We start from the raw sequence: 23754 nt of genomic DNA on the forward strand, positions 1-23754 counted from the left end.
TAAAAATTAGATTTTGTTATTTGTTTCGGTTCGCTTTTTATAAGGTTAATCTCATCTTATCACTTGAATCACAAGTATGACAAGTTAACATAAGTTGATTCGAATTATTTTTATGTCATTTTTTTATCAAATCTTTTTCCAATTTTATATTCCAACACTGGATTGATTGATAATTATATTTCATAATTTGTTTCAATTTGCTTTTTATTGGGTTATTAAGGTCTCATTATCTAGATCGTGAGTTTGACATGTTAACTTAGGTTGACCCGGGGTCATTTTTTAGGTATTTTTTTATTGTTTCTTTCAATTTCATATTTCAATACTAAATTTATTGGAAATTAGATTTCATAATTTGTTTTGATTTGCTTTCTACGAAGTTATCACTATCTCATGACCCTGTATGTGGATTAAAAGGTTAACCTGAATCGATAAAATATATTATTGTCTTAATATCTGTAAAGAAAAGTTCATATTGGAAAATTATTTTGAGTTAAATTATGGTTTTACCTGTCATTCAAATTGTTTTTGAACTCATCAAGTCGATCAGGTCATATTGGGTCAATCCTAATATGATTTGATTTTTTTATATATTAGAAAAAACACTAGCAATATCTATACATTTTTTTGACATAAAAGTAAAATTGATCTAACTCGCGGTGTAGCGTGGACCAATGATCCAGCAGTTATATAACCTCATCTTATACCAAACCCTTCACATAAAATAATTCGAGTTAAATTTCTTATTGAGTTGAATTGGATATTAACTTAATAAATTCTAATTGACACTATCAAATTTTTAATAATCTAGTTGATTCAATTAAATTCGATCCAAACTTTACTAGATTAATAAAAAAAATAATATAGCTTTGATAAAAATAAAAAAATGGCTCAACAATCCATCATTGATTTAATAATTTAATAATTCAGATCTTTAATTCAAGCCAATTTTCTTTAGAAATTTAATTCAAAGTTGCAAACTGGTGGACCATATCAAATTTTTATTTGAACTCTAAAATTTTATTTTTAAAATATATTGTTTTAACCTTTAAAAAACTTAAAATTAGTTGACTCAAATCAACATCAACCCTGGGGGGCATGCACCCAAAAATGAGTCGAATAATTGGATCTTGAATCCAATAATGAGTCAGAGCTTAAATTAACTACTTTGGTGCCCAACTATATTGAAATTTTCGAGCATTTGGCATTTTCTAATCCCTCTTGTCCCCGCAAAGCTCCAAGAGTTGTCCCACTATCGCCAAAATAAGTGAAATAACCCCTTAAAATGGTCAAAGATACATAAAATAAAGCATGTAAAAGCAGATCAATCTGGCAGCCAATTGCAGGCATTGCAATTAGGACAGTGATGAATAATCCAATGACGATTAGTGATAATTGGCAAGGCCAAAGCAACCCTTGCTTGTTTCTCTAGGAACAGAGCTAAAGTGAGTAAAGTAACCACTTGATTTTGGCATTTTGCACTGAAAATTCAAAGCCTCCCTCCCTCCCTACCTATCAGATGACTCAAAAAACGCTACCATCGTTGTCGAAAAAAGTTGAAGAAATTAAATAATTTGCATCTGGGCAAACAAAGTCAAGAAATATTATCATGGGCTTGCATGGAAAGAACCTAATTCTGTTCCAAGTTTCAACCCAAACCAGCCGCAAAATCACTAGTGGTTCTAGAGGACCATCGCTCTCTCAAACCCACAAAAAAAGAAAAAAGAAAAAGAAAAGGTGGCAAATCTTTGTTCTTCTTTGATTGTGCACAGAGTTTCCTCATAAAAGTTGAATAGCACTACGCAGTCATGCAATGGGAAATGATCAGCCAGGTTGATGAAAGCTTCTAAAAGGAGATTTTCCGGTGATTCAGGCTAGTGGTGACGAAATACATGCTTGATGCCTGGTCTACTTACCATGAAAATGAAAGCTTGGAGCCTGGACCACTTTGATTTAATTTCATGGGCTAAGATATAGTTTTTGTGGGAGAAATATTGCATGTAACATCTTCAGGTGGGTTCTCGTATATTATTCAGTGGAACTTTAGGGACCTCTTATCTCATTTGTTGCTTTAGAACATCTCCTGTATATTTACCTTTTTGTGTGCTAAAATAACAAGAATGTGCCTCGTCTTTTTTTTCTTTTTTTTTTTTGCCCCAAGTGAATCCAAATCCATTGCACCGTCCTCCGAACTTGCTTTTCTATATTCGCATTCAGAAATGCTTAAAAGAATGGATTCTGTTCACCAAGTTACCACTGTGATTAGATATCTGCCCAACTTTGAATATGAGGTTCTTATTGTAGTGAATAGTTTTCCATGGAACCCTGCCTATATAAAGATGGGCTAAATTAATGGAATGCTTTCAACAAGTTCGGGATGGAAATGTGATCGTGACTACACATGATATGGAATGTTTATCTATGAAACTGGAGCCCGAGGTACTGGCTAGTTCAGTTTGAATGCCCGGCGGCTGTGGGGGTAGTGAAATCAAAATCATCAGCTCCTGCAAAACTAACCATTTAGATCTCCTTGACAAAAAGATATATCGTGGAACAATTTTATTTTGCCATTAACTTCATGTCTAGAAAAATCACAACCCACACAATTTAAATAACCAATTTTCTAGTATTGAAACACAATTTACATAAGCAGTATATAATATTTTTAATTATAATTAACAAAATTAAACTGACAATTAACATATCATGATATTTTATTGAAATCAAACTAACTATGTATTTATTAATAATTATCATAACATATAATAATATATAACTATATCTAATAATGAAGAGTTCGAAGCACTTGTGGATGAGTCTAAAGCATCACCTTAACTCGTTTAACTCGAGGATGAGTCTGTAACATCCGTGTAGAGGTGAGGAGGACTAATATCACCTCAGTTCATAGACGAAACTAGGATGTTCGTGGATGGGCTTGGGATACTTATGGACAGACCAACATCCCTAACACTCTCATGATAAGCAATCTCAACTTTCCCTAATGCCACTTAAAGACATTTTGCCTCCCTAGCCTATTAAAGTCCACCACGACATGAAATGAGGGCAGTGTTGACCATAACACATCCCATTTTATTGACGCCTTCATGGATAATCATTGGAGTCTCTTGTACCAAGTAATGAGGGCAGTGTTGACCATAACACATCCCGTTTTATTGACGCCTCGTCTTTTTTTTCTTTTTTTTTTTTGCCCCAAGTGAATCCAAATCCATTGCACCGTCCTCCGAACTTGCTTTTCTATATTCGCATTCAGAAATGCTTAAAAGAATGGATTCTGTTCACCAAGTTACCACTGTGATTAGATATCTGCCCAACTTTGAATATGAGGTTCTTATTGTAGTGAATAGTTTTCCATGGAACCCTGCCTATATAAAGATGGGCTAAATTAATGGAATGCTTTCAACAAGTTCGGGATGGAAATGTGATCGTGACTACACATGATATGGAATGTTTATCTATGAAACTGGAGCCCGAGGTACTGGCTAGTTCAGTTTGAATGCCCGGCGGCTGTGGGGGTAGTGAAATCAAAATCATCGGCTCCTGCAAAACTAACCATTTAGATCTCCTTGACAAAAAGATATATCGTGGAACAATTTTATTTTGCCATTAACTTCATGTCTAGAAAAATCACAACCCACACAATTTAAATAACCAATTTTCTAGTATTGAAACACAATTTACATAAGCAGTATATAATATTTTTAATTATAATTAACAAAATTAAACTGACAATTAACATATCATGATATTTTATTGAAATCAAACTAACTATGTATTTATTAATAATTATCATAACATATAATAATATATAACTATATCTAATAATGAAGAGTTCGAAGCACTTGTGGATGAGTCTAAAGCATCACCTTAACTCGTTTAACTCGAGGATGAGTCTGTAACATCCGTGTAGAGGTGAGGAGGACTAATATCACCTCAGTTCATAGACGAAACTAGGATGTTCGTGGATGGGCTTGGGATACTTATGGACAGACCAACATCCCTAACACTCTCATGATAAGCAATCTCAACTTTCCCTAATGCCACTTAAAGACATTTTGCCTCCCTAGCCTATTAAAGTCCACCACGACATGAAATGAGGGCAGTGTTGACCATAACACATCCCATTTTATTGACGCCTTCATGGATAATCATTGGAGTCTCTTGTACCAAGTAATGAATCTATTTACATACATTAAAAACTAATTAGAAGTTATTGTATACAATAACGTTAACAATATTTAATAAATGTTACATGTAAAATAATATTGTATACCAATCATATATGCCTCGAATATCGAAGCGCATAATGCATTGAATTTCATGGACATCTCGAAAAAAACAACTAGTAGGTGTGATAAAACAACGCATAATGGACATATACCATCTCATGCAAGTATTTACATCAATCATCGGGTGCTGCTCTAGCATTGTCCATTTTTCTCTATGTTCAACTTCTATCCATACTCTAATCACATCATCGGTCCCCCATCATATCCTTGTATAAAATGGCAAACTCCTATTTTGAAGGATTTATACATATTCTATGCAGCATATTTTTCAAGGCAACATTTCTAAACTTAGTGCTTAAGTTACACACAAAGTGTCGATGATATCTAATAGGCTCAAGAAAAATATGTGCCATGAAATTCTTAATCGCCACATGTCTATATGATATAATACATAACTTGGTGCAACCACCAATTACATATTGAAGAAGTAAATCTAAAAAACAACTTTAATTATTGCTTGTCTCTTCTTCGACAATAACTAAGCACAGCAGATAAACTTTATTGTTCGCATCATAAACAACTGCAACTAAAAACTTTGTCATGTACTTATCATAAAGGTGAGTGTCGTCAATATTAATTAGAGGATGACAATATTAAAACCCATCCATTGAAGCATTAAATGCCTAAAATGTTCTCCCAAATGTTGCCAAATTGCCACCGATCATTTTATGATCCTAAATGCTATTTTTTCTTGGATTTGAATCCTTGATGGATAGTAGCATTTTATGTAGGTTTTGAAATGACTTTTTATGTGTACCAAACAACCCTCAAATATTTTCTGCTAAGCCATTCATGCCTTCCAATATGAGATTTCATGCTCATAATCGCTCTCCATAATACCTTGAATCGTTAAGACACTTGTATTTGTATCTCTTTTTATAATTGCTGACATCACCTCAACAATGAAACTTAAGTCAATCTAATGATAGTGTTGCAAAACAAGAGGGTTTTGACATATGTGTTGTCCTTTTCAGTTTTGAAATTTTCCATTAATTAGACCTTTGGTGATACTCCCTCACGCGAATACCATCTGCAAATTGTTTCTTGAACCCATTGCAACTAAACATAAGTTTTAGTTGAACGATGGACCTTGTACTGCAATGATTTCTTTATATGCCACTGTTTAACTATAGTAATACGTCCAGACATGTTTTTGATTTATTTTTCAATCTCCAATTCATCAATTGATAAGCGCGAATACCTATAACTATTAGCCTAGTCATTGCATCCGTATTGGTCATCCACACTCACAACCTCGAATTCATGAGGATGAGTAGTCATGTATTGATTAACAAGCTCAACCAACTTAGCATCCCCGTCTTTTCTATCTTCTTCATCTCCCCCCTCAACCTCATCTCTATCAATGTAATGGTCATCTTCATCGTTACTTGGTTAAAATTATTCATAGAAATATGAAGCATATGTCATATCCAATTGAGGTTTCATATTAATAATTTTTTGTACCACTATTTGTATCTTTGCATTACCACCTCGCCTAAATGGACCAGTTGCTCGTGATGCTTATATGGTTCTCTGAGAGTTACTTGAAAACCGAGTCAACTCTATACTAGAGGGATTTCTTCATCTAGGTATACTATTCAAATAAAGCTATAACATATTAATCTCATTAATCCTCATAAACCCAAACATTGAATTCACGCTTTCATCACTATATATTGGTACACTGACATAACGAGCTTGACTGACCCTGGTTTGCAATACCTCTTAAATAATTTCAACTTCTATTTCAAACATATTATAACTAGGCCAATCACATAACATTATAGATAACTCATCAAGGGACATGTATAATATAGTAGTTAGAAATTCATGACTTCCTCTATTATAAGTGACACCATTGATGGTATTGACGATGGTACTACCATAAAAGCATAATATTTCTAAATTGCCAGACATTCTGTCAAACAACACAACAAAAACCTAATCTAATTTATTAATTTCCCAGGGTTAATCAAAATGCATAATTTATCAATAAAATCATAACGATAACATAATCGGTTAAAACCTGAATTTTTGAAGTTAATCGAAGAACACCTGAATTTCACTACCATAACAAAATTAGCAACCCAATTCATGTATTTCATAGATAATTATCTTATTTTATACCCAATTCGATATAATTCATAATTTAATCTAAATCAACACTAACTATAACAAAAAATTTTTGTTAACTCACAATCAACAACCACCCAAAATTATTGATTATTTTATAAAATAACCTAGTTATTAACTCAAATTATATCTAATTAGCCTAGTTACAGAAAAAAATATGATTATTTTAAATCCTTAATTCAAAACCCTAACGTTGTATGGAATCAAACTAACACAAATTACATCAAATTGATAGAGAAAAGGTATTTAATATACCTTTAAATGTATAATGTGGGTGGCAATGATGACCAATAATGGCTATTAAATGAATCAATCTTGTAAAATTAATCAAATAAAAGATTCAATTGAAAAACCATTCAATTTAAAACCAATTTGAACACACAATACCAAACACCAAAAAAAAAAAAGAAAAAAAGGAGGGAAATTAGGCCCATAACTTTTTCTTAGACATAAACAACAATGATAAAGGTCAAACAAGTGTCACGCATGGTGTTGTGGAATTCAAATTCCCTACCGAGATGTTGCAATCATTCCTGCATTTAAGGGTTTATGCTTCTTCTTTTTTGTGATTTCTTCCTTTTTTGTTTTTGTTGACGTGTTCCTTTCATGTTTTATATCCTTTCCCCCTCTCATGCCATGCCACAATGAATTGTGTTTATTGTCATTGGACTCTTCTCACTCTCCATACCAATGTGTTTTTGTTTTTAATCATAAAATATCCACCATATTTATTCAAGTTTATTTGAAGTTTATTTGTTTTGAAACAAGAATTATTTGTAATTGTTTTACCTAAGAATTAAGTTACCACTAGAGAACTCAAGAAGTCCAATAAAAGCCATTTTTTATAGTTTAATTTTAATACCTTGTTGGAGGGATTAAACATGGTTGTCAGGTCCAATTCAAGGTCTAGCATAAAAACAACTCAGTTTAATTGTGTTTTTATCAAAACAATATTATTTTATTTTTTAAATTATTTAATATTGATTCGATCAGGTTTAGATAGGTAATATATCAATTAGTCGGATTAATCAGATTTGGTTGAAAGTTCAAATTAAAACCTTATTATAGTTAAGTTACATATTAGAAATATTTTAATCGAATCAGCTTGCTAAACCGAGGAATGTTTGATAGAAATGAAATTGAAGGGATGCATGGTTAGATGGAAAGTACAATTGGGATTAAAAGTACATAATGGATTTTGAGATTAATCTATACTTTTACTCCCTTTTAGATTCCTTAGCTTTTAGTAAACACATGCTTGACTGTTGTAATTTCAATTGATAATTACTAAACAATTATAACTTGCTGGATTGATTGATGGAATTATTGAAAAGGTTAATTTCCGCTTATAGTATGCTTTATGGACTATATTGTATTGTTTTCATGTTTTCTTTCGTAATTTCTTGATATCGTTGTCATTGAGTGGATCTTATATGAAATCTTGTGATGTCAAGCAATTACACGAGGGACAAAGTCACAATTCTAATGAGTTGGGGTTGCTAGCTTAGGAAAATTAGATTGAATTGAAAAATAAAATAATAAATTAAAAAGTTATAGATATAAAAAAATATAATCACAAAATTTTTGATGTTGAGAAACATGTATTTCTCTTGGATAATCCTTAACTTGAAGAGTGTGTTGAGAAAAATCCAAGATTTGAGAACTAAAATGTAAGATCTTGGAAGTGCAATGCCCTCAACATCCGATCTTGTTTCCTCCCTTTATTACGTATTGAGATTGAAGAATTACAAAATGGTAGAGTAAAGTTTCTGAATTAATTTAAATAATCACATATTTGTTTTTTGAAAATATAAAATAAAAACTCAAAAACACAAATTGTTTTTGATAGTTTTAATCACATTTCTAAAACTCAGTGTTTTTTTTATTATTAATATGGATGTCTGAATTAGCTTATGCGCATCTCAATTAATCATACGTGTCTTAAAGTTAATGATAATATAAGTCTCTAGTGACCTTGAAATGACTCAAACTCATGATTATTAAAAAGTAAATTTAAGAACTGATTATTAAATTAGCTGATTAACACAGTAACTTTTTTAAAATGCTGGATTGGTGCCTTTTATATTTAAACAAGACCTCTCAACTGGGATATGGACTACGAACTACCTATAATTAATGTTTCCATGACTTTTTATATCTACCTTAGTTGTATAAAATAAGAAAAAACAGGATTATCCATAGTGATTTCCATTTCTTGTTTCAATTTGGTACTTGCCATTATTAAATTATACAAGGAATGTCTTAATTTGTTGTATTTGTATGAGTTTATACTTTTCAAATTATTTTTTCATTTGAAAATTTATAAAATTAATGATTTTTAAATGTTTTTTATGATTCTAATGTGTTGATGTAAAAAATTAAAAAAATATTATTTTAATTTCTTTAAAAAATATCACATACCACCACATTACAGACAAACACTTATTCAACAAAAAGTGAAGAATTGGAGCATTTTTGTTTGTCAAGAATTGTGATAGTTACACTTACATCTACTATATTTGATGAAAAAGCCAATGTACATGAAAAAGAAAAGAAAAAAAAGAGAGAGAGAAAATTAAAAAAATAATTTTTGAAAAGAGAGGGTATATATATATCCTTCTTATTATTTTTGACGAGTTCATATGACATTATCTCTCTCATTTTTATATCTTCTCTTTTATACAATATTTGTTGACCGTTAACAATTGATTATCATATAATTTTTCTAACAATTCAGATATGCAGATTCTTGTTTAAGAATTGATGTGGGTTTCATGGTCTACATCATGTGCAATGAAATTTAATAGGGTTTGCTCATCTTCATGCATTCAATTTTGACATTAATAAATATTTATAAAAAATTTTGAACTGTTTTAATATGTTGATATTAAAATAAAAAAATATTTTAATATATTGTTAAATAAAATATATTTTTTAAAAAATACTATACATCATAATATCATAATGTAAAGATAATTGCTTTATATTTAACACGACAAGGTTTTCCTATCCACCAACATCATGAAGTCATCATCCTTATAATAACAATAATTAGAAAGAAAAAAAAAACAGTAGAATCACCAAGCAGAACAATGGGAAATCATTTACAAATAAGCATGAATCGGGCACACAAATGGACTTTTGTAGTTCTCCAATGGAAGATTACAACTACTCCTCCTAGTCAATGGTGTACGTAAATTCAATGTCTATACCATGTCAAACAACATTTCTACTAATTTGGTTAAGTTTGTATTTGACATTATATTAATTTTTATGATGATGTATTGAGAAAACCTAAAAAAAAAAAACACCCGAATTGACGTAGCAGAATCTAGTTGTAACTAATTAATTATTATTTTTAATAAAAAAAATGTTATGTTGATTTATATAAAACATAAAAAGATAAAACTAACTCAGTAACCCAAATCATAAGGTGATCATCACCTAAAAGGGTTTAAAAACTCCAATTAATAGTAATAAAAGGCTGAAAAGAAAAGTGAAAAAAGAAAGGCAAGATTACAGAAACATAGACATGGTGAATAAAGGTCCCTTTTGCATGTGTATTTGTCGCCCATCCCTTTAATCTGCTGAAAGGAGTGATAATCCGACTCGAACTATTGACTGTAGTTCATGCCCTCATCTTGTTTCTTCCAAGTTCCAACCCTTTTCAACTAGATTTTGTTTTGAAAAGTGGTTTCTGTGTTCTTTTTTGATGCAATAACAGCCTAAATGATAATTATAATTCGATTCTCATCTCTACAAATCCATCATTTCATTACTGTAGACAAACAAATGCCTATCAGGAATTTTCCAGGATTGCAAGTGTTTCATGTTCATCAAACAACAAGAGAGCATCACTAATCTATGACTTGCAAGACATCCCATCATAAACTTAGGCAATATATAATATTTTAAAATCATTTTAATATATTAATGTAAAAAATAAAAAATATATTATTTTAATATATTTTTTAATAAAGAACACTTTAAAAAACACTCTCAATCATTTTTTTCTGTATATTCCAAGACTCGAAAATACGAACTTTACATTATATTTTGTTTCCAACCAAGAAAAGGTAATATTGTGCACAATTGAGCGAAAAAATAAATGAAAAATTATTACAAAGAAAGAAAACAAAAAATAAAAGTGGGAGTGTGAGGTTCCTTTTTGTTAAGGTCTGTTTTTTACTCCCCCCCCTCTTTTTCTCCGAAAGATGCTGTTTACGAGTCCTTTTCCTCTCTCAGTTCACACGCACACAAGTATGCTCTGCTCGTCTCTTTTTCCTCATTTTCTCTCAAATACAGGACCATGGATATATAGAGGCCCTTCCTCTCTCGAAAAAGACTACTCCTTTTTTGTTTATAACTAGTTTGGAAGCAGAGAAAACGAGGGAAAACCTGAGGGAAAGTTATAAAGGGTACATACAATCTTTGTAAGCATAATCTGCAAAACCTCATCTGGGTTTTTCTGTTCAATCAAATTTCTCATCTGGGCACTCCTTTACCCCCAAAAACCTCTCTAAAAAACTAAACTTGAGAAGGCATCAATGATCAGTCTCACAGACCTTTACCATGTTCTCACAGCTGTGGTACCACTTTATGTGGCCATGATTTTGGCTTATGGTTCAGTCAAATGGTGGAAAATATTTAGCCCTGACCAATGTTCAGGGATCAACAGATTTGTGGCTCTATTCGCTGTACCTTTGCTTTCTTTTCACTTCATTTCCACCAACAACCCCTATGCTATGAACTACAGGTTCATTGCAGCAGATACTCTTCAAAAAATCATAGTCTTGGTGGTTTTAGCTATTTGGACCAGAGTTATCTCTAGAGGCTCCCTTGAATGGTCCATTACTTTGTTTTCACTCTCTACTCTCCCAAACACTCTTGTTATGGGCATCCCTTTGTTGAAGGGTATGTATGGAGAAGCCTCAGGGAGTCTTATGGTCCAAATAGTTGTTCTTCAATGCATAATATGGTACACATTGATGCTGTTCTTGTTTGAGTATAGAGGAGCTAGAATCTTGATTGGTGAACAGTTTCCCGATACTGCTGGTTCTATAATATCATTCAGGGTTGACTCTGATATTCTTTCTTTAGATGGTAGAGAGCCATTGCAAACTGATGCTGAAGTCGGTGAAGATGGGAAGTTACATGTTACTGTTAGGAAATCAACTAGCTCGAGATCAGACGTGTTTTCTCGGATGTCTCATGGTCTAAACTCGGGCCTTTCAATGACTCCTAGACCGTCTAATTTAACCAACGCAGAGATATACTCCCTTCAATCTTCTAGGAATCCTACCCCAAGAGCCTCCAGTTTTAACCATACTGATTTTTATTCTAAGAATGCAAGCAATGCCAGTCCAAGACACTCGAACTTCAGTAACCTGCAATTTGATGAAGAAAGTGGAGGGCTTGGGGTGTTTGGTAATGTTCCAAGAGCAAATGGAAGCGCTTATCCTACTCCACCTAATGCTGGGATCTTTTCTCCCGGGGGTAAAAAGAAGGCAAACGGGACTGAGAATGGCAAGGATTTGCATATGTTTGTTTGGAGTTCAAGTGCTTCACCAGTATCAGAAGGTGGCCTACATGTCTTTAGGGGAGGGGATTATGGCAATGACCTTGGTGGGGTAGCTAACCAAAAAGGTATAAACACTAACCTTGATAGTATTTGTTTTTGGATTTTGTTGGTTTCTTGCATGGCTTGATTGTGATTACAAGATATCTGGCACAAAGTTGTGGTTTTTTTCTTGGAACCTTGTGTATTTGTCTTGTTGATACTTGAAAGTTAAGTGGTTTTTTTTATTGGAGAAACCTTATTTTCCTGTCATGTCAAGTGGGATTGTTGGTTTTTTGTTTGTTACATCTTTTGTAGCTTTTCATTTTGCCTTTGCTATAGCATGGGCAATTGGGCGTAACCTTGATGCCTTTATCATCAACAAGGTGTCTTCTTTATTTTTGTTTTTATTTCCATAATTCAATCACTAGTAAATCTTAGTAACATCTCTAGTTATGCAACTTTCCTGGTATTGTGCAACCACAATTATTTTTGTTTTATTTCCATAATTCAATCACTAGTAAATCTTAGTAACATCTCTAGTTATGCAACTTTCCTGGTATTGTGCAACCACAATTATTCCCTTTTCATTTCATGTTTAGAGTACTATGGCATTTTTTTTTTCTTGCTTTATAAAAAAACAGAGTCGTCTGTTAATTTCATATTCTCAGCCACTGACGTGTTTCAGTTTTGATGTTTAGATTATGAAGAATTTGGTCGAGATGAGTTCAGCTTTGGAAACAGACCTGTACCTAATGGGGTAGACCGTGACGGTCCAGTGCTTTCTAAGCTTGCTTCAAGCTCCACAGCTGAGCTGCACCCAAAGAGTGCTGCTAATGGTGAACCGAAGCCAACTGCCATGCCTCCTACTAGCGTTGTGACAAGACTCATTCTCATTATGGTGTGGAGAAAACTTATCAGGAATCCCAATACTTATTCCAGTCTAATTGGGCTCACATGGTCTCTTGTTTCGTTCAAGTATGGTGCTAAACTATACAATCCATAATTTTTTTTTTGTTTAGAACTTTTATCTTGTTGCATTACCTGAAAACATTTACAATATAACAGGTGGGACTTGGAGATGCCTCAAATAATTGCTCATTCTATATCTATTCTATCCGATGCTGGTCTTGGAATGGCCATGTTTAGTCTTGGTAAGTTAATAATCAGATTATATCAAACGATTTCTTGACTTGTTTGCTTGATATGTCTTGGCAATTGTTGACTATATAAAACCATCACATTGGATTGTAGGTTTGTTCATGGCATTGCAGCCTAGGATTATTGCTTGTGGAAACTCAGTTGCTGCCTTTGCCATGAGTGTTAGATTCCTCACTGGTCCTGCAGTCATGGCTGCTGCTTCATTTGCTGTTGGACTACGAGGAGTTCTACTGCACATTGCCATAGTGCAGGTAAAACCCTGAAACCAGATGATAAATATTTCCCCAAATGTGACCATGGACGGTTTTTTTGTTTGAATATCCTTTATGACATACTTTGTTTGACTTTTCAGTCAGCTCTTCCACAAGGGATTGTGCCCTTTGTCTTTGCAAAGGAATACAATGTTCATCCTGACATACTGAGCACTGGGTTCGAAACTCTAAATTCTGCTACAACTCTAATATAATTGTCTGAACTGCATTTGTTTTTGTTTTTTTTTTAAATATTGGTAAGAAATTCATCTGCCTGTTCATAATTCATTTTCATGGGATCACTAGGGATACCAATGGCTCCTTGTAATCATTGCAAATATGTTCTACTTTTTTCTTTTGTATAATCAAGGCTCTTAATGCAAGATAGTTTCACAATACTAGAATATGAGCACGTATTAGCTTTAGCTTCCACACCACTTGTTGAACCGTGTTTGCTCTTCAATTTACACATTAATGATTTTGACCTCTAATGTTATTTATGTATCTTGATTTTCCCTTTGCTGCAGAGTTATATTTGGGATGCTAATTGCTTTGCCAATCACACTGGTTTACTATATTTTGCTTGGACTTTGAAGGTGAGGGCATCCCTGGAGCTGATGAGCAATGATTAGTTACTTACGTAGGTGTACCTAACACATTTGGCCTATGGGATTTTTTGGGCATTCTCTAACAGAACGTGAACTTGAAGGGAAACTAGGGAGAGGGATTTAGGAGTAGGAAATGCAACAATATGTAATTGTCTAATTGAAAGAAATCTTTTCTAGTCATTTTGCCTTATTCTCATCTCTAAAGCCTTTTTGCCTTGCTCCCCCTCTGATTAAAGAAAGTGAAGCTAGTATTTTGAGGTTCCACTGCTTATTATTTATTAACCCTTTTCAATATTACAAAAAAGAAGAAGATTGTCATGGAAATCTGGATGGAAGGCTCAGCAGAAACCTGTGTCTACTGCAACCAGGACCAAAACATAAGAAAGCCAAGGATCTACTGCAACCTGTTTCTGGGCTCTCCCTTTTAGGTCAAGGATCTAAAAAGGTGCCGAAGGTCTCTTGTGAGGCTGTCTTCTGGAAGTGGCAGGACTTCTCCATTGATTCTGTGACATGAAAGTTTTTCTTCTTTTTTAATGAGAAAAGCAATGATCCTTTAATGGTTAAAAGCTTTTAATCTTCATACTTCCCATTCTTTTTCAGCCAAATATGCCCTAGCAGCTATTAATGTGTTGGTTCTATAGGTGGTATTCACATAGAAGTTCAAGAATTTAAGAAAACAGTAATCACTTCTTTAAGGATTCTGGATTCCCGAATTATTTAATTAATTATGCAATGGTGGCAAGGTGAATTATTCATTCACTTTATGATAATGCTGGTGTTGCCAAGCAACATTGGCATCAAAATTTGCTCAAGAATAAAGTGGGATATGGTGTCATGGAATATTCATCTTTCAAGAATTAATTTTTTCTGTTAATGGATGGCAACTAGGGAACCCTTTTCTTCCCACCTCAAAAAATGCTTTGCCCTTCCAAGAAGCATGATCAATATTTAGAACTTATTTTATAGAAATTTTTAGTTGATTTAAAGTGTTTCTTTAAATTCTTCTGAAAAAAATAATTAATATCAATTGATTTTAATTTTGTTTGAAAATAAAATTTCATATTAGCAGTTTTCTTTGGTATACATCCTAGCACTTTTCTAATGGAGGTATATATACCTCCTTGTTCTTGAAAGCTACATGTTTCCAAATAGTTGGAATTGGAAGCCCACCTCCTTGGACTAGTGTTCATACTATATATTTATACTTCTTATATGCTCTTTCAAATACCATGTTACAATTAATAAAGGATATCAAAAGAAGGATCTTTATTTTTAGGGTTGTAAAGTGAATCAATTCCTTTATTATGATCCCTAAAGCCCATTTTTAAGCTGGAAAGATGTCATTGAAGTCCAGAGTTCCAAGAATTCTCAAGGAAAAATATTAAATTTTGCTCTTTAATGTTTCCTTAAAGTTCTGTTTTGGTCTCTAAAGCAAGCAAATAAAAATTGGCTAATGAAATTGTTTTTATATATTCAATTGAATTTCAGAAATATACAAACAAATAAACATTTCATATTAAAACCAAATTATTAAATCCTATCAAGTCCACAACTCGGCCCAAAAAATTATAGGTTAGATGAATTAATTTAAATTGACACGTGTTAATCTAAAACAATGTTATTTTATTTTTTATTTAAAAAAATAATAAAAAATTGTTTTTAATGTTTCTATTTTTTTTAAAATAAATTAGACTAGTTTTTGATCGAATTGGCCAGATTTGATTAAATCAATTATCATTTAATTTAATTTAAAATTTAATTCAAATTAAATTTTGAATCAACATATTACCAGAGAACCTCTCAAACTAAATCAAGTTTAATAACACGTAATAAAACTCTAAATAAACTATTAATAAAAATGAATCTTTAACAAAATATCCTTGCGTCTGTACTTTTCATTCAACCTTTCATAATTTTAAGGGGTGTAGCTCAACTGGTCAGGTTCTAAATTTGTTCCTTAGAGGTCATCATTTCGAGTTTTACAAATCTCAGGGCTACTTGAAGTTTACATGGTTGTTAATTTCAGAGTTCATGAAATTAGTCAAGATACATCCAAACTTGTCAAATATGTATATTAATAAAATAAAATAAAATGAAATGAAATTAGTCAAGATACATACAAAAACAAAACTTTCTGTAACTCACCGCAGCTTCTGCTACATTTCCTTTTCTGATGGCCATACCTACATCTCTGCATGCCAATTGAAAATTAGAGGATCAAATGATGTTCCATCATTTCACCTCATCAAAAGCCGAATTCTCAGACCAAGCATGCTTAATTTATGGAATTATAATTAAATAATTGTGGGAAAGAGAATACAGCAATTTGCCTTTTTACTCGTAATCTGCAGAATGCGGTCAGTGGCAGAGACTTACTAAAAGTTCTTTTTATGTGTGCAATGTGACACAATCTCCATCCACAGCAGACAACACAGCTTATTTGCCCTAATTAATACCACAAGTGGGTTCAGCTTTTCATTTCTTTATTTTCATGGCTCAGAAGACACCAATTGAAGCATGAAAAGTTCGAAAAGTTGGAGATGACCCTAGTGAATATAATGATGAAACCAGTTTCTTATTTTTCTTTTTCATGATCTTCCATTCAATGTGCAGCACGTGTTCCACTTTCATGGCCACTAAGCATCCCTCAAGGCCTTATGTAGTTTTGGCCCTTTTGCTTTCAATTTTTTAGTCACTTGAGCTGGAGATCAGTGCACCTGGAATATTGAATAATCACACCACCCCATTTGCCTTTATAATGTTATGAAGGATATTTGAGGTTACAAGTAGTTGTAAAGTCAGATGAAAGGCTAGTTTTACGGGGAAACCATGGCCGGAAAATATGTTGGAGGAAGGTTTGATGTGAAAGGACTGGCTGCATGTTTTTGAATAATCGGGAAACGGGAAATATAGAAACCCTAACATGGTTGGCAAAAGGAAAAGAAAAAAATAATGATGGTGGGTTTGAGACACCGATTTGAAGTTTTTTTAGATGAATCAATATTTAAAAAATAAATTTTTATGTGTTGTTTGTGACTGCGATCAATCGCACAATTATCTCTATTTTGTAACATGGTTAATCACGCGAGATTATAATAAACCTTTGCAGTTGTATCCATTTAATATCGTAATTAACCACGCAGTTCCTCGCAATGCTAAACAGAGATTAAATAGTGAAAGATTATATACAAAAACACCAAGACTACGTGTAGCTCACATTTGAGCAAGAAGCAAGTTCTTTCTTTCTGTCTTTAACCCTTCTAAATTTTAGTGCTAGTGAGATTTGATCTCACATGATTTGTGACCATAGCAACTTAATTTAAGAGCTAAGTTGGGTAGTAGTAATACCTAAATTTGTATATTAACAAGATTTACTGGGTTAAATTATATCAAAATATTATTTTGATATATTTTAAAGTAAAAAATATTTTAAAAAATAATTATAATAACACTCTCAAACAGTAATTTAAATTAGCGATGCTCTCATAGACAAATTGTATTGATTACTTGAAGTGTAGTGGAAGGTCAGGGATTGGTCATGTTTTGAAAGAGAAGAAGTCGAAAGTTCCAAATAAATCTTAGGCGGCTCTATATTATATTTCGTTAACCTCTCATTGGAAGACAACGGTATTTTCTTTCACATTCCTTCATGTCAAAATAGCTTGGGACTAAGATGTTTGTTTCCTTTGTATTCTCAGATTCGAGCCCTATGATTACTCATATGATGGTCACTGGAGGCTTACATGGTCGTTAACTTCAGGGCCCATGAGATTAGTTGAGGTGCGCGCAAGCTGACCCGGACACCCACGTTAAACTAAAAAAAAAATAGATAGACTATCCCATGGAGAGAGGCTGCTCGAGAGGAACTTCGGTGTCAATTAAGTGAAAAAAATATAATGTGCGCTCACCATAAATCTAATTTTATTGACCCAAACTTTTTTTTTTTATCAACTTGAGTTCTAGTTGAAACCTGTTTTTATCCTATATCGGGTCTAAAAAATCAATTCAGAATTGGTTTAGTTAACCCGACGACATAATTTATGATAAATTTTAATTATTTTAAAATGATATTATTTTGATATTAAATTTTTTTTTTTGAGTTAAAGAACTTGATATATGTTCGATACTTGCCTGGAGTTCAATAATAATGCATCAATCCATTCACATAGATATTTGTACGAGACATATTATAAAATAATTAGTGATTAACCACTTTGTGAGTGCGAATAAATAGCAAGCCTAGTTTATGTAATAACTTTTCAAAGTGAAGGATCCAATTACTAATTGGTTAAACAAATTATAAAATATTTAACTCATTAGATTAAAATTAAATAAATAAATAGGTAAGTGTTTAGTTCATATGAGAAATGAATATCAATTACAATAATTTTCTTATGTTAAAAACTAGTGTAACAGGAACTAATGCATTTTCCATTCAAGAAAATCTAGCTTGAATTCATTTTTATTTTTATTTTCAAAAAATGAGTGCTTGTATGACGTTCAAGCCCATTAGCCCACTCAAGCAAAGACAATTGATAGCAAAGGCCCGAACCAGATGGTTTTCTCCAATGACTTATCAGGCTTTACAGGTGGCTCGTATCCGGCTTAAGAGCTAGTTTTTTTTTTAGCCGTGATAAAACCTCATCGTGTTATTTTATTTTTAAAATATTTTTATTTAGAAATATATTAAAATATATTTTTTTTAAAAAAATATTTTGATATTAACACATCAAAATAATTTAAAAATACCAAAAAATATTAATTTGAAATAAAAAATAAATAAATAAATTTTAAATTTTTTCAAAAACACTTTTGAAATGTAAAAACAAACAGAGCTATATCTTGTGTTTGTTTTTCCATTTCTTTTTTAAAATAATTAACAATAAAATTATCTTGTTAGATTAATTCACACATTAACAGAAGCTAAATCCCTTCCTAAATAATATTAAATAAACCTCCATACCAGCCTTTTGGATTAAAAATTAACAATAAAATTATCCTCTTAAATTAGTAAATTAATTTTTATAAAAAAATCTCACATTCAAATCCTCGAGTCTCCTCTCTGATTAAAAAAAAAGAAAAAATAGATCTCATAATAAGATTTGCACAATATCTTTCAGTCTATTTAAGTGCATTTATAAATGGAAAGTAATTTAACTGTTTATGGGCCTGCCCAATATCCTTGTCTAGGCTTGTTTGCAAAGCCAGGAGTAGTATTACTAAAGAATGAGATTCATTATCAAAATGGAGGCCTACTTTAGAGTCTATTTGGCTAAAGATCCACAATGTAAGATAGATGAGTTGACTCGTAAATTGGAAGGTCAACTTAAAATATAATTTTATTTTTTAAAACAAAAAACAATATCATTTAATAAAAAAACTAATTCAAAATAAAACCCAGCTCATATCAAGTTATGAATTGATTAATTATTGCATTAACCTTATTAGACCGAGTTTTATAATGTTCAAAGGGATTGTTCTTGGACTTTGGATCCCCTAGCTTCCATTAAAAGTGGACATGGTTTATTCATTTGCCTTTCCTCAACATCATTGCAATTTTGCAATGATATTCTGTGTTCTAAGAGAAGAATCCAATAATTTTTTCTATTTTTGCTACATGATTATTTTCTCCTTTTAATTGCCCTGTGATCTTTGTTTATGATGAAGAAAAAAAAACTTTTTGACCGCCATAATGTTCTCTCTTGACCACAATTTTAATTTGTAAAAATTACACCAACCAAAAATAATATTAAAAAACCTTAGTAATGGCTTATATGCTTCGACACACGCTAAAAATATTAATCACGACTTCTAAATTTATTTTTCACGACTCAATTTAAGATTAGATACATGAGTTGGGTGAGTTAATTTAGACTAACTATATTGATTTAAAATAATATTAAAATATTAAATTAGGATTTAATCAGATCAATTATGTCGTGGACTTAAATCAATTAGTATAACATTAATTAGTTTTAATTTGAAAACAATTTTAAATTGAAAATTGATATATTACTGAGTTGACCCGCCAGCCTACCCGACACTTCAAATAAGATTGTTGAGAAGAGTACTTGTGCTTTAACATTTGGGGACTGATTAATGGTGTGGGGGTGTTTTCTACCTGCCTTTCAATGAATTCGAAGATTTTGATTTTAAAAACTAATATTAAATAAAAAATAATACACTGAGATAATCTTACAGATACATTAATGAATATTCTTTACTATTGGACCATACATTATACGAATTACGGTACTTAAGGACCGGCTAGTGGGATTTGGGTCCGCATAACTCTTCTTTTAAAGCATGGAATTTGAGTTCATGGAAAAAAGGATTTATATAAACCTTTTTCCAGAATTGGCTTAATTTTAGAAAATTATCACAATTTGAATGATTGATGAACCAGTACTGTTTTTTATTTTAATATATATAAAAAAATCAGAAAAAACATATAGTTGGGTTAATTTCAAATAGATTTTTATAAGTTTAATTTGATTAATTTACTGGTATTTACCACAAACTAGCCATAAAATAAAGATCACAAGAGGGAAATTAGAAATAAAATAAGAAATCAAAATCTAAAGACCACACATATCCTAGCTCCCATTATCATTAGACCTCCTTTATGCTGGGTCCACTACTTTTGCACATAACCTTATCCTAAAACGACATAATAAGTCAAATCAAACGACTATAAATAAAATGCCCTTTTTTTCTTAAAAAAAAAAACCCAAAACCACCGAAAGGCAGAGATAGAGCCCTCTACTTTTTTCAACACAAAGAAGACTGAAAATCTTCACTTGCGGGTCATCTCCCTTCTCCTACGGCAACCCGAAAACACAACATCAACATGCAGCCTGAAAACTGTCAGGAGAATTCACAGTTGTACCGGTTTCTTACCGAGAATGGAATGATTAACGTTGGTCCATACGGTTTTCCGGCTGCGATGCAAACCTTGTGTACCTCATCTTCCACTTCCTACCATAACAGTAATTACCACTTTGAAAGGTCTGTGATAACTGACATGACACCAGAAGATAGAGCTCTTGCTGCCTTGAAGAATCACAAGGAAGCTGAGAAGAGAAGGAGAGAGAGGATTAACTCTCATCTTGATAAGCTTAGAGGCCTCCTTCCTTGCAATTCCAAGGTAATATATTTATGATATATGATCTTGCGTTTCCTTTTCTTTTCCTTTCTGAATTGATCATGTTTCTACTCATGAAGTTTAAGGGATTATATTAATACTCTTTCCCTAAAATTTCTTGTGAGAGGATTGTTTTATAAGAGAAAGGGATCACGAAAACTAAAAAGATTGTAAGCTTTAAAGGGGTTTTCATGGAAAATATTGTAATTTTGTTCTTGCTGTTTTTACTTTTATTTCTCTTTTGGGTTCATACAGAACTTGAAACGAATTGGTATTGATTTCGGGGTTTTCCATAGTGTTTTGCTTCAATAATTTTGATTGTTTGGTTGCTGAGAATGCAGTGGAAAAAGTTGAAATTTCGAGTTTTAGACTTTTCAGTCATTAATTACCTTTGACCCACAAAGCCGAAATCCCTGCTGACAGACTTGACGCTTGCCCAACTCAAATCGTTTGGCATTTGTTGTTTACTTGAATACCCATTTTTTGAAGATTAACAACAAGGGTTTTATGTGCTTCACTCATTGAATTTTTTTTTTATCCGTTTCTATCCCTCATTTTCTTGGTAACCAAACGGGAAGGATCTATACAAGGCTTATCGCTGCTACAGTAAAAATTCAGATTCTGAAACCTTGGATCTACACAAACAAGTCTTCTGAAACTTTTGAATTATTGTTCAAACTGCAAGTACATATACCTGCAAAAGCAAAAGCAGCGAACCCTTTTCTTTGCTTTTCTTTACATAGGGTTTGTGCTTTTAGGAAAGTTGCAAGGCTTTTTACATTTCGAATCTACTAAAGCTAGCTAGGGTTTCTAATCGATCCTGTTACTTTGTTTCAATTTTTACAGACAGACAAAGCTTCACTTCTAGCAAAGGTTGTTCAAAGAGTTAGAGAACTGAAACAACAGACCTCAGAGCTTCCTGGACTTGAATCTTTCCCATCAGAAACCGATGAAGTCACTGTACTTTCTGGTGAATATTCAAGTGATGGACAATTAATATTCAAGGCATCTCTGTGCTGTGAAGACCGGTCGGATCTCATGCCAGACCTAATCGAGATACTGAAATCTCTACACTTGAAGACATTGAAAGCAGAAATGGTAACACTAGGAGGAAGAATTAGGAATGTTCTTATCATTGCGGCTGACAAAGATCATAGTGTCGAGTCGGTCCATTTCTTGCAAAATGCATTGAAGTCTTTACTAGAACGCTCGAATTCTAGCGAAAGATCGAAAAGGCGAAGGGTATTAGACCGAAAATTAGTAATCCAATGATGATTAATATCGTTCATGTGCTTGTCTTAGTCTCCTTTTAATCTTTTTTTTTTTTGGAATATTTTTAGGTGTTGCAGGCTTGTGATGTAGTCTGGTTAATCTCTATTGTGTGTTTTTGTTTGTTTTAGTGTAATTAAACCCCAAAGAATTGAAGGGAAAAGAAAAGGGAAACGTATTTGTGTGATTTAGTCTGGGTTTTTAACTGGTCTAGGGTTTTAGGATATTCTCAGTCTCCTTCATGGGATCATATCTTACATGTAAGGGGATCATAGAGCAGAAGAATCTAAGAATCTGAACTGAAGATGACGAAGAAGATCAGAAATCTTTGGACGTTGAATGGCTATGGTGTCTGTAAAAGCAAAAAACTCATGTGAGTTTCCAAGTAGAGTTGAAGAGTATTTCTCAGTGTGTAGTACAAGGCATGTCAATCTCCTACATAGATTTCATATGATTGTCTTCTGTAATGATATTTGGCAGTACAAGGCATGTCTTTATCTACTTTTCTTCAATGTATGTGTAGAACTGAAGTTCCATTATTGAGCATTTTGTCTTTAATGTACACTGATTTTAAAGAAAGCAAGAGAAGGAAAAGATTTTGAAGTTATTGTAGACTGGTTGTGTTAGATGCGTTCCCAGAATTTGCTGTTAATTAAGGAGTATTAAATTGCAGTGAAAGAGACTGAATATATAGGAATAGGACAGTAGAGAACAAGAGTTCCTGCAAGAGAACTTAAGGTTTTGTTTGTTTGGAGTTGTTTTTTTTTTCTTAAATAGCACATTCATACCAAAAACTATATTTAGCAAACTAAAAACTAAAAAAAATATTTGAGAAATAACACATTTCAATAAGCTGTGTTGTTCCCATGATAGAAACGCATAACTCTATTGAAATCTAAATATATATATATATATATATTTTTTTTTTTTAAAGTTGGACCGATAGCGTAAAAGCAGCCTTCAAAATTTCTTTCTTTTTGCGAATCTTTATAATTTTTACGATTTTTAAAGCTGTTTGTCTTGATTATCATCAACCTGAAGTGTAATCTTTCATTATTTATTTATTTATTTTTTTTATATCAAGTAGAAGTTCCATTAAGTTTTACTTCCAAACTGATAAATATTTTTTTTTTTAGTTTCAAGTGTGAATAGAACTCAATTACTTTCAAACAGCATTAATTAGGTATGCTAATTAATTAACTTCAACAATGTTGAAGATGATCTTGCTAGTTACTTCTATCGCAAATGGCCTAAATTTTGTCCCCACTATGTGATAAATAATATTTAGCATCAATTAAATATTTTGATCACAATTTTTTCAGTTATA

At 32.2% G+C, this 23754-nt stretch overlaps 2 protein-coding genes across 2 annotated transcripts; both read left to right on the forward strand.

Moving 5' to 3' along the window:
- The first annotated feature begins 10642 nt into the window (after nucleotides 1–10642).
- On the forward strand, nucleotides 10643–14194 carry LOC7479666 (probable auxin efflux carrier component 1b). Its single transcript, XM_002307930.4, has 6 exons — nucleotides 10643–12083; nucleotides 12696–12972; nucleotides 13063–13148; nucleotides 13249–13406; nucleotides 13508–13584; nucleotides 13934–14194. Exons 1-6 carry the CDS (start codon nucleotides 10985–10987, stop codon nucleotides 13998–14000), a joined length of 1764 nt encoding a protein of 587 aa, XP_002307966.1. The 5' UTR covers nucleotides 10643–10984; the 3' UTR covers nucleotides 14001–14194.
- A 6533-nt stretch (nucleotides 14195–20727) lies between these two features.
- Nucleotides 20728–23039, forward strand: LOC7495692 (transcription factor bHLH106). Its single transcript, XM_002307931.4, has 2 exons — nucleotides 20728–21161; nucleotides 22005–23039. Exons 1-2 carry the CDS (start codon nucleotides 20865–20867, stop codon nucleotides 22428–22430), a joined length of 723 nt encoding a protein of 240 aa, XP_002307967.2. The 5' UTR covers nucleotides 20728–20864; the 3' UTR covers nucleotides 22431–23039.
- The last annotated feature ends 715 nt before the right edge of the window (nucleotides 23040–23754 follow it).

The sequence above is a fragment of the Populus trichocarpa genome, chromosome 6 (genome assembly GCF_000002775.5).
Source record: "Populus trichocarpa isolate Nisqually-1 chromosome 6, P.trichocarpa_v4.1, whole genome shotgun sequence".
Taxonomy (NCBI): Eukaryota; Viridiplantae; Streptophyta; class Magnoliopsida; order Malpighiales; family Salicaceae; genus Populus; species Populus trichocarpa.

Coding starts and splice junctions, on each gene's coding strand:
- LOC7495692 (XM_002307931.4), top strand. CDS start 20,865: ATGCAGCCTGAAAACTGTCAGGAGAATTCACAGTTGTACCGGTTTCTT. Junction 21,162..22,004: donor TCCTTCCTTGCAATTCCAAG/GTAATATATTTA, acceptor CAATTTTTACAG/ACAGACAAAGCTTCACTTCT.
- LOC7479666 (XM_002307930.4), top strand. CDS start 10,985: ATGATCAGTCTCACAGACCTTTACCATGTTCTCACAGCTGTGGTACCA. Junction 12,973..13,062: donor TGGTCTCTTGTTTCGTTCAA/GTATGGTGCTAA, acceptor ACAATATAACAG/GTGGGACTTGGAGATGCCTC. Junction 13,149..13,248: donor AATGGCCATGTTTAGTCTTG/GTAAGTTAATAA, acceptor ATTGGATTGTAG/GTTTGTTCATGGCATTGCAG.